The sequence below is a fragment of the Esox lucius genome, chromosome 10 (genome assembly GCF_011004845.1).
Source record: "Esox lucius isolate fEsoLuc1 chromosome 10, fEsoLuc1.pri, whole genome shotgun sequence".
Lineage (NCBI taxonomy): Eukaryota > Metazoa > Chordata > Actinopteri > Esociformes > Esocidae > Esox > Esox lucius.
In genome coordinates this window covers 14,737,631-14,749,762 of record NC_047578.1, presented here as the reverse complement: position 1 = coordinate 14,749,762, position 12,132 = coordinate 14,737,631, and the positions used below count along the sequence as shown (strand labels likewise).

At 39.9% G+C, this 12,132-nt stretch overlaps 1 protein-coding gene across 1 annotated transcript; it reads right to left on the bottom strand.

The window, feature by feature from the left end:
• Positions 1-787: 787 nt before the first annotated feature.
• On the bottom strand, positions 788-4,046 carry edn2 (endothelin 2). The gene is made up of 4 exons (XM_010873614.4): positions 3,806-4,046; positions 2,808-3,084; positions 2,265-2,369; positions 788-2,071 (listed from the first exon to the last, which is right to left on the bottom strand). Exons 1-4 carry the CDS (start codon positions 3,942-3,944, stop codon positions 1,978-1,980), a joined length of 615 nt encoding a protein of 204 aa, XP_010871916.1. The 5' UTR covers positions 3,945-4,046; the 3' UTR covers positions 788-1,977.
• Positions 4,047-12,132: the final 8,086 nt, after the last annotated feature.

Below are 12,132 nucleotides of genomic sequence, written 5' to 3'. Positions count from 1 at the left end.
GAAGGCAATTTAAAAAAAAATCTAAATCCTGCAATTGTACATATTAATTACATTAACTACATGCCAGAACTTGTAATTTTGAGATGATAATGTGTCTCAGTGAGAATATAATTGGATTCCTGGAGGTCAGGGCCTCTGGTCACCTGCCCTGTGTTCCTCATTGGTTTTCAGTTATGATTACTACAAGTTTAGATTGCTGGATAGACTATTTAACAGCCCCAATATTGTTAGCTGACAATTGTAATTGAGTGCCTGTCAGTGAGAGACATACATAATATGAAATGGTGTATTGTACTACCCATAAGGGCCCCCTAGGAGCCTTTGCAGTGGGTCGGCTCTGCATCCAGGTATTGAACATAATCACTCAATAACATTATTTGGGTATGAGTTCAGATGCTTGAAATGTGTTTGGATCAAAGATTGAAATCAAAATGAAGAGCTTCACTCTTTCTTTCTGCATGTTACAGCAAGTCTGTAAGTCAACGGTTATATTCAAGTATGACAGATCTGTGGTAGGATTTGTGTTCATGTAGTCTATCCACCAGAGAAAAAACGGAATATTAAACTTTTTATTGAACTGCTCCTGAAATAATTCTTTACCTTTTGCTTTCTTACAGTTATTTCAAGCTATGCTAAAAGAATAAAGTATGACTTATGAAATATTCAAAAAAGCAAGAGCATTCATTTTTATATATTTATTTCCTCTCAAATTAAAACATGAAACACATAATAGAAATATATAAATATATATTTTTTAAACATACAAGTATATAAGTTAAAAATAAGTTAAATAAATAATTGGAAAGCCTTAAATTTACAGTAGGTGCAACAAGTAGCTTTGAACAAAATTGAACAATTCATAGGTACAAAAAAAATGTCATCTTCTTAGTGTCCTTGACTGCTAAATACACTATTGAGGTTGAATTCTCCTTCTAGAGATTGAAGAATTGCATAAAATAAAAGCGTCCATATTTCTTCGCTTCTTCCAAATTCCTAAACAACACACAACACAAATAAATAAATAGTAATATCCTAAATATACAGCATAAGACTTTTTTCAATCATGAGTTAACTGTAAATGATTTACAGTCACAGTGGCTGGGGTATTAAGTATTAGACCAGAAGGGGAGTGTCATCATCTCCTAATGAGTAATAACATGAACATTAATGGACATCTGTTGAAAACAGAAAAACAATCCCTGCATATTTGGCAAAGAGCAGGCCTATTGAAACCTGCTGCATTGGCTCTGTCTACAATCAAAACATTCAACAGTAGCTATGCAATAAATACTTCCCCCATCACAATAGAGATGACTTTAATCAGCTGCTACAGGAAGACTGTGTAGTAATTCCCTGCCCTTTAAAAAAGTTATCCTTTATGTGCTAAAAGAGTTTCAAGTCATTGTAAATGTATTTAAGGCAATCGTTATAATATCGCAATAAAGCTCTGATACAGAGGAAAAACAGTGTTCGGTATTTCTTCATTATTTCCAAGGCACAGGTGAAGTGAAGCCCTGTACAGATTACATGTTAAGCTGTCCTTGCATTGCACCGGATGTAATTCATTTTCCACAAAGGGGTAGAATCTCCATCAGCATAACCCTTTGAATGTACAGTCAGACTAGCTTTAATCCAGAGTGCATTGGCTTGCATTCATCCAAATGTGTTTATTTTCAGGAAATCAGATGAACCTGCGCAAAGCTAATAATCAAATCCAGGTTGATTCTCCTTAGCCTTTTAAGCCTCTTTGTCCACTCTTTGTCCACTGTGTGGTACCCAGCTATCAATGAGAAGTCAATGGACAGCATATTATTTATGTCCCTTCTTCTCAGGACCTATCCTCTGTCTTGGAACCTCGTCCACGCATTGAAACCAGAAGGTCCCAAGAGGTTGTCCTAGTCTCCCCCAGGAGGACTTTGCTCGAATGCTCTGGAGCTCTTCAAGCTCCTCTCTCAGCTCCTCTTCCTCCCTTCTCATCTACCGGAGGTTGACTTTGTTGGCTCGAGGGACTTTCTTTCCCCTGATGTGCGGAGCCTGCTCTACTACAGCCATGTTGGATATGACATTGTTTCTGTGAACAACAATGAAAATAAGGTGAAAATCAGATTACGTGTGTTTTTTTCAATGATACAAATAAATATTTGCCGAATGTTCGTAAGGTCTCCCTACAAATAATCACCAACAGACTTTGGATACAGGGATAAAATGAATCTAGATGTGGGAAAGTGACACTAGAGATGATGATGATATGTATATTTTCTTACCTGAGAAGTGTCAGCAAGTCTTTGCCCTTTGTATCAAGACTACTAACAGTCCTGTCTCGGGTTTGGTCTGAGGGGCCTACCAGCATAATGGTGGGGTTCTCTGAGCTGCAGAAAGACAAAACAACAGTGTCAAATAGACGGCAAAACGTCAAAACAAACTACAGACACTTTCCATAGACAGTTTAAAACATCATCATGATACAGGACAAGCCTCTGGGCATTTCATAACAGCAATAACTTGGTTAAATATTCCACAAATAGTGCAATGACTAATGGATCTGTCTGTAAGGCGGCTCTAAGGCTCCAGTACATGACTGCTTTTTACCCTACCCCCATAATTAACCACACGTCTGAGACAGAGACACTACGCCTCTTCCCTGCCTCTTTCCATGACCTCTCCTCCACGACAACCCCAGATACAAAGCAACACAATACGGTCACAGACAACTGACTGTCTAGTTACAGTCTAGAAGGGAGGGACGTTGGTGGTTTAGAGGAGGGGAGGAGTAAGGAGGGGATCGTTGCCCCGGAAGGTGAGCTCACCTGTGGTGGCAGAATCCCGAGCAGGTCCTGTCAGCAGGGTGAGCACATTCACAACGGCTCAGAGAGCGCCGGCGTCGGGACAGGGGGCTTCCCAGACCGTAGGGCATGATCTTATTTGGGGTGTTGACCCAAATGATGTCCAGGTGACAGAAGTAGATGCATTCTTTATCCATCCAGTTACTGCAGGAGCATCGTTTAACTCTGGTGTGGTGAGAGCCGGACTGGGGTGTGGACTGGCCGTGGAGCTCAAGCTGGCCTGACACAGGGAGTCCAAAACCTACATTATACAGACAGAAAGAAGCACATTGGTTAGAGCCCAGTTATTACTCAGCAAAAACGAGCTTGATTAATTAGCTATTTGATATTCCGCATTAAGAAAACAGACTGTCACACAACCTAAGCAAAGAGAGGTAAGTAGGTTAAACCCCATCACTGTTTACTAAGCATCATTGCTTTCATACTAAGTTAACCTTTGATTGATAATTAGACTGTTATAAAACATTATCCAAGTCAAACAAAGACAGTGTTTGTTGCCAGTTGGGGCTGTTTCAAGTCAAAATCAGTGATACGATTGTACGCTGATATGGTCTGAGTCTTATCGGGGAGATTGTTATTATTACGCCTAACCCCGACAGGATCTCTCTTTGTATTCTATTGGACAACTGCTTCTCCATAAGGCAAGTTGTGGGAGCAGGTCTAAGAGTCAGACATTGTCCCATGCAAAAGCCTCCCAGACTTGCCATCAGACACACACCTCCCAGCACACCTGCTAGAGCACTGATTAACTGAGCTATCGCTGGGAGATGGAAAACAAAGCATTGAGTGTGCACGTGATGCGGCGCGGAACATCAGGTGTTTCTCCATCTTCATTAAGTAGAGAAGACAAAGCAGCACTGTAATACATCTTATACAGTCAGCCACTTTGGTGACTAAGGAACACAAAACTTAAATCGAAAACAAAGTGAAATAAACACACAAAAAGGAAAAGGATGACTTACCGTCCCCGAGGAGAACACAGACTGAGACCACTGTGAGAGAAAGGATGGAGTTCATTGATAGAGCCATAATTATTGTCTTTGGAAAAGCGATGACAAGTATGCAATAATATCCAAGAGCAGAGTTTACAGTAGAGTACATGCACAGAAACAGCCGTAGCCCAGCGTTTACAGTCCTGAGTGGTGCAGTAGCTCAACTGGAGAGTGGCCACAGGTGCTTTGGGCTGTAGTCTCTTACTTCTCCCATACTTATACCATTTACAACCACACCTACTATCCACAGCGTTACACAACAAGCCTGGTTCTGCTGCCTGGCTCACACTCCCCACACATTCCAAGAATCTCCTGTGCTCCCTACCGCCCTCACCAGGGTTTCAGTTATGCATAGGCAACAGGAAGAGAATGAGAGGAGAAAAGGACAACCATTGTTGAGCACACACACACACATGCGCGCACGTGCGCATGCGCGCACGTGTGCGTGCGTGCAGGCGTGCACACACATGCAAATCTATTGATTGGATGTACAATTCATTCTTAAATGAATGTCAGGGTGTTCTTCAAATTGAATCTTTGGGGGGGGACCTCTAAAAGTTCTCTGAAGAACCCCTTGAAACCCCTTAATGGTTATTTAAAGAATTGTTTATAGGACCGCTGTGGAGTGTTCTTTATCAAAAGGTTCTTTGAGTAACAGGGGTTATTTGAAATTATCTGAAATAGCTATTGACATTTTCCTCTTGAGGAACTTATAAGTGTTCCCATGCAGTTCCATTGACCAACGCTAAAATATCTTCAGAACCATTTTCTTTACAATGTGTGGCAGCCATCTGCAATAGGATTGTGAATATGCTCAACAGGCAAACGTTTTCCTGTGAGTTCTCTCAACCAATTGCTGTTTATTAAGCAGGACCATGATCCTACTACAACCGCTTCTTTTCATTTGTACACTAAATCGTATATATTTAAAAAATCTATTCACTAAAACCCTTCTAGGAGTCTACTGGGTAGCGCATCAGACAGAGACAGGACATCCACAAAAGGCTTGGAATTTGAGTATGATATGGTGGCAGACCAGAAAGGGAAACCTGTAGGCGAAGGAAAGACCTGGTGGTATCTGTGGAGGGAAAGGCTGTGAAGATAGCAGCAGATGATGGAGACTTATGTTTTGCATGCTGTCACCACAGGGATTCAGGGCTGGTGATATTCACATCAGAGTACAGCGCCCCCGTGGAAAAAAGAGCCAGACACGCCCTTCTGTCAGACACTGTATCTCATTGTTGTACGTTCGACACGCGTGTGACATGACCCCTATGGTGATAAGGTAGGGCAAACAACACTTGGCCTCAAAATGTCACACAACGCACACACACACATACACACACACTCTTCTGCCAGTTTGCCTGGCCAAACCTACAGTATATACACTTTAATAGGACAGTTGGACATTTGAAGTCATAACTGCCCTTCTAGTTAGAGATAGAGTGATGTTATCACAAATATCTTCTTGGGTATTACTATTCATGTAAGTGATGATGCTTGTTTCAAGTTAGTGAATGTGGACATTTGGTACATCATTAGGTACATCAGATAAAGGATAATACATGCCCTGTAAATAAGTAGCTCATAAAATTACTGTTACGATCACTGTTGATTAGAATTTAATTTTAATGAATGTGCGGATCACATAATCACATGATCCAGTCCTCCTTACTGAGACCAGTTACAAAATATATAATGAGGATTTTTCAGTGTAGTTTTTGTTTAGTTAAATATAGCTTCGTATGCCACTTTTTCAGTTCACCTGTGTGATGAATAAGCAGTGAGTTACAAATCGATACTGAAAATTATTTTATTACTTGGAGACTGTAAACCAGCCAATGAATGGTAACAGCAGCTCAGCCCTTTAATGAGAGCTCTCACTGAGCAAAGGATGTTGAAAAGATGTCTTTCTGATTTAAAAGATTTTGAAAAGACATTATTTAGAGTTATGTGTTCTGTCAGCGCTTATGAAATCACCAAAATTAGAAATGAGAAAACTTTCAAGTGCAAACATGATATCCAGTCCATCAATGGGCAAAATGGGGACAAGCTTATGTTGTTAAACAACAATTTATTTTTTGAATGAGAAGGAAAAAACACTTTCTGGAACACGTAGACATTGTCTATGGAGGGTATCAGGGGAAATGCCAAAGTGATGTAACAATCCACATCAACAATGGTATTGCAAAAATGATTTGCTCCATTAGAATTTTCTTTTTTTTTGACCTAAGTAAATATTTGTCCAGTGTCGCGTGGGCTGAATATAGGCTCTCCACAACTCCCCAAGGCTTTCAAGCACGACAACATAACAGCGTCTTTGCACTCACATCGTAAAAATGCACCCTTATCCATTTCCACTTCCGCCTAAGAAAAATAGGGAGAGAGAGGGAGAAAGAGGTGGGTGGAATGCAGGGAGGAACGATGACAAACACTGAGTGGATAGCTGCGGTCCTTGGCATTCCTCAGAGCAGAAAGACTGTGCTAATAAACTTTGAAGTTAAACTTTAAAATATGACGGCATCAATCATCACCCCCCACCCCAACCCACTCCCTCCCCAATAAAACAGATTACAGAGAAAGGGAGTTGAGAAAGGGAGGGAGAGACAGAGAACAAGAGAGTCGTGCAACGTGGCTAAAGGGGAATAAACAGACAGATTTGGAGATAGGTGGGCAGTAATTATCTATGACAATTTACACTATTTTGTCATATAACAAAACGTGTACATTTAGGACTCCATATGGCTCTAAACCGTAGTGTCTGGGTCTCTGCAGAATGACTAATTTGTCTGCACCCAAATGATCCCTGAATATGATTTGCATGAAACGGAAACAGGGCCGCGTTGAAGATCATACTGAAAGAAAACAGCGCATACGCTTGAGTTAAATAATGTCTGAAAAGTGTCTGTTCCAATATTGACTCAGCTATGTCACTGTCTGTTTGGAATTGTTTTAGAATGCGGGGGGTCTGTCACTTATTGAACGATGTCATGAGATCTTAGCATGATGTCATACATCTCTGAGAGAGAGGTTTTGTTTCTAGAAACCAAAAATCTTTGTTAATACCCTACACGATGGAGGAGGGAAAACAATTTGTACACCTGGCTCCTGGGGTGGTAAATTCCATTGGTGTGAGAGTGTGGATGACATAGAGTAAAAAAAAGGCATGTCCTCTGAAAAGCGGGCCCAACACCTATTTGTGAGTGGGTGGCTAAAAAAGTAACCATGGATCTGATTCTTGAAACCATAACAAAGCCCATATCAAGCCTATGCCAACGTTATACAGATTCTGATAAGCAACAGATCCGCTCGTGACCATATCAAATTCCTGTCTGTAAAGTATTCCACCTACAAAGTGATAAAACAACGTCAACTTCAGGCTCAAGTTTCAGATTCACACCCAACTCCCAAAATGTACAGCTCCGGAAAAAAATAAGAGACCACTGCACCTTTTTCTTTCCTTTCCCAACAACCACTGCAAAATGAACTCTTCTGTTCCTCACTCAAAACTTTCCTTTTCAACTTCTTTGGAAAGGAAAGGAAAAGGTGCAGTGGTCTCTTAATTTTTTCCGGAGCTGTAAGTAATGATTTTCTGTTTCTCTGATTATTTGCTGAGGTGTAGTTATTATGTTATATGGTATTGTCACTCCACAATCACCATACAAATGAGAATGTGTAAATAACTGACCATTAACCAGCCACAGGAATGTATTAGACACCTGTCCAGGTATGAAAGCAAAAAGGCAAGGAGCAGGATATATGGCAAATACAGATGTGCTCATAAGTTTGCATACCCTGGCAGAAATTGTAAAAATGTTTGCATTGATTTTGAAAACATGACTGATCATGCAATTTTTTTAAATTTTATTGAAGGATAGTGATCATATGAAGCCATTTATTATCACATAGTTGTTTGGTTTACATACCCTTGAATGTTTGGCTTTGTTACAGACACACAAAGTGGCACACACAGGTGAAAATGGCAATTAAAGATGAATTTCCCACATCTGTGGCTTTTTAAATAGCAATTAGTGTCTGTGTATAAATAGTTAGAGTAGGTTGGCTTTCACATGGATGCACTGAGCAGGCTACATACTGAGCCATGGGGAACAGAGAATGTCAAAAGACCTGCATAACAAGGTAATGGAGCTTTATAAAAATGGAAAAGGATATAAAAAGATATCCAAAGCCTTGCAAATGCCAGTCAGTACTGTTCAATCACTTATTAAGAAGTGGAAAATTCAGGGATCTCTTGATGCCAAGGTCACATAGACCAAGAAGGATTTCAGCCTAAACTGCCAGATGAATTGTTCGGGATACAAAGAAAAGCCCACGGGTAACCTCTGAAGAAATACAGGCTGCTCTGGAAAATGACAGTGTGGTTGTTTCAAGGAGCACAATATGACAATACAAAAATTTGCTGCATGGTTGAGTTGCCAAAAAGAAGCCTTTACTGTGCCAATGCCACAAAAAAGCTTGGTTACAATATGCCCGGCCACACCTTGATACGCCACACAGCTTCTGGCACAATGTACAGTCTCCACTGCTTGGAGTGACGAGACCAAAATAGAGATTTATGGTCACAACCATAAGAGCTATGTTTGGAGAGGGGTCAACAAGGCCTATAGTGAACAGAATACCATCCCCACTGTGAAGCATCGTGGTTGCTCACTGATGTTTTGGGGGTGTGTGTTCTCTAAAGGCACAGGGAATCTTGTAAAAATGTATGGCAAGATGAATGCAGGATGTTATCAGAAAATACTGGCAGACATTTTGCATTCTTCTGCATGAAAGCTGCACATGGGACTTTCCAGCACGACAATGACCCTAAGCACAAGGCCAAGTTGACACTTAAATGGTTACAGCAGAAAAAGGTGAAGGTTCTGGAGAAGCCATCACAGTCACCTGACCTTAATATCATCGAGACACTTTGGGGAGATCTCAAACATGCGGTTCATGCAAGACGACCAAAGACTTTGCATGACCAGGAGGCATTTTGCCAAGACGAATGGGCAGCTATACCACCTGCAAGAATGTGGGGCCTCATAGACCACTATTAACATTGATGCTAAAGGGGGCAATACACAATATTAAGAACTAAGGTAATGCAGACTTTTGAAAAGGGGTCAGTTCATTTTTTTCTTTGTTGCCATGTTTTGTTTTATGATTGTGCCATTCTGTATTGACCTACAGTTGAATGTGAATACCATAACAAATAAAAGGCATGTGTTTAGCCTGCTCACTTATGTTTTATTTACAAATGGTACATATATTAACCATTCTCCAAGGGTATGCACACTTTTGAGCACAACTGTATATCAAAGCTAAGAGCTGTTCTTAGGTATAACTGATCGCAGAGTGCCTGGACAATGCTTTAGCCTTGGTATATTGGACATATAATTGAAACCCTAGAGGTGACTTACAGCAGTTATAATTGCTGTTAGAACAGTAAGAAATTATAATGTACTACAGCTTTCAGCCAATCAGAATTCAGTGTTCCAACCACACTTTTTTCGCAATTGAAAATACATTATCTTTAGATTTACACTTAAAACATGAAATGCATGTTTCAGTGCAAGATCCAGACTGTTGGGGTTAAAATATTCTTATTATGGTTTAATTACCCAGTGTTGTAGCTTCAGTGGCTTGATGATAGTGACATCTACTGGCTGATCAACACATTGTTCTAGACTGTGTTTTAACAGGCATTTTACACAATATGTGATCTCATTGGACAAAAAATAATCAGTAAAATAAATACATTGGGCTCCTTGTTAAAATGCACATTTGAAACAAATCAACCCCTGCACACTGGATTGAACGATAACAGCAGTTTTGGATTTCCACCTAAATATAAACAGTGGTCTGTTCATGGCTTTGAACCGTCTAATTTATTGTGGATCAAAAACATTTGAGAGGATCTCATATGTTTTGAAATAGTGAATTGTTGTGTAACATCTTAAACTGTATAGTTGACTGAACAGTTATAAGTATAACAAACTCTCATCCCAGTCTGGAGTGGAGATTTGAGCGCCTAACTCTTTGTTGTGTTACTGGTGGATTTTTAAATGCTTTCTGGATACAATAATGCAAACAAAGGATGAACAACTTAAGTTTAAGAGAGAATATTAAATAACAGAGATGATGTTCTCTGTAGGGTGTGGAGACACCATTCCAGTGTCTGCAGACTCATTACACAAAGCATACTGAGAACGTATAGTCTTAAGACTGTTTCTGTTCAACAAAATGTGGATATTTGATTGGCATCAGAGGCGTCGCTAGTATCACATTCGGGGCTTAGCCCATAGGGTTTTGAATGTACATGTGGAAAATTCCGAGGTACACGCTAGCAATTTTTTTTTTATTATTTACATTTTTTGTCAATTTGAGATCCGGGGCTATTCATAAAAGAGCCGAGGCTATAGGCTAAAGCCCCGGACGCACAGGCCTAACGACGCCACTGATTGGCATCGACGCCTTATAGCAAATCAACACTCATAATCCCTGCACTCTGGATCTAACGATAACATAGATGTAATGAATGCACACAGAGCAGGTTGAATGGATGGATCCAAGCGCAGAGCGCAGGACGTTTATTAGGGAGTAGCAAAGGTATATGAAGGGACAGGCTGGAACGAAGTCAAAGGGCAGGCAGAAAGTTGGTAATTTGGAATCAATGCCGATCAGAAGCCGAAGTACAGTAGGGGATAATCCAAAGAGGCGGTCAGGTAGGCACGGGTCAGGATACCAAAATATGATTTCAAAATACTTCTATAGAAGTATGACCAAAAAAAGAGACTACTCAGAAAAACTGGCTCCGTAAAGCTGCAAACACACAAACAAAACCTCATAACGAACAACAGCAAACACATAACTCATATAGGGGAGTAAACGAGATACAGGTGCGAACGATAATGAAAAATGAATAGGCTACGTTCAAAAACCAGGAAAACAGGACAAATACTGGGTATATTTAAGATCAAACGCAAAACCAAACAACAGAACCTCACAATAGAAGCCTTATACCAAATCAACGCTCATAACCCCTGCACTCTGGATCTAATGAGCAGTTATGGAGTTCTAACTAAAAATAAATAATGGGGCAGAACTGCGCCTTTCGATTTCTAACAAAAAAAATGTTGAACACTTAACAGATCGGCAGTACTTTTAACTTTAACCAAAAATCCGAATTTTTCCTGAATTGCCCGTCACTCCATCCAAAATAATAACTGCCCGCGGCAACTAAAAATAAACTATAAAAAATGTAAGCTGCGAGCAGCGTTTCAGGGGGCCAAGCGGGTCATAGGAATGCTTAAGCATCTCACTGCATGCTCTAACTAGAGAAATGTTTTGCAATTTAAAAATGCCCTATGCGCTAGTAGTCAGGATGTCCAATCGAAGGAGAGGAAATAAAAACAAAACAAAAAGACCTTGAAACCAGAAAAGGAACCAGGCAATCCTAGTTCAGGCTATTAGGGGAATGAATATTGTTGTGGCTGGCAGGTTTCAATCCCGGGTTTTCTATGTGGCAGACTGTCTTTAATCCTTACACTATTTAAACAGCAGAATGCAACTTTTACCTCTGCCATTACATTTTTGTTGAAATAATGTGGACAAAATAACATTTATTAACGGAACTAAAGAGTAGTCTTGCACAAAGACTATATAGCTATTTGCTATACATTCTACTTATAACGAAAACAGTGACTCGATCACTTCATGGCTGATTTGTGTCTTTGGAAAACAATAACAGTATATAAGGGTCACGTAAAACAATTAATCTCCTAAACATATGAGAATCATGGTATTACAGAAAGGATATATATTGTTGTGTGAAGGGTGAAAAGTACCAAGTGGATACACATATCTGAAATACAATATTTGGAACATGTCAGAAGGGAATTGAACCAGGGTCAGAATTTTGCAGAACAGGGATGTCCCCACTACACCACAGGGGCTACCAGTTGTCCCTACAGCTCTCTATCCTCTCCAAATGTAAATTTTACCCCAGCCATTACAATTTTGCTGAGATAAAAATGGCAACAAAACGTTTGTAACGGAACTAAAGTGTATTGTTGTACAACGATTATTATAGATGGCTAGCTATACATCCTACTTATAACAAAATAATTGACTCCAATCACTCCATGGCTGGTTCCTTTCTTTGGAAAACAATAACAGCATAAAAGTGTCACGTAATACAATTATTCTCGCAAATAAATGAAAATCATGGTATTTCACATATGTATTGTTCTGTGACGGCTGAAAAGCACCTAGTGCAAAAGCATTTATGAGAT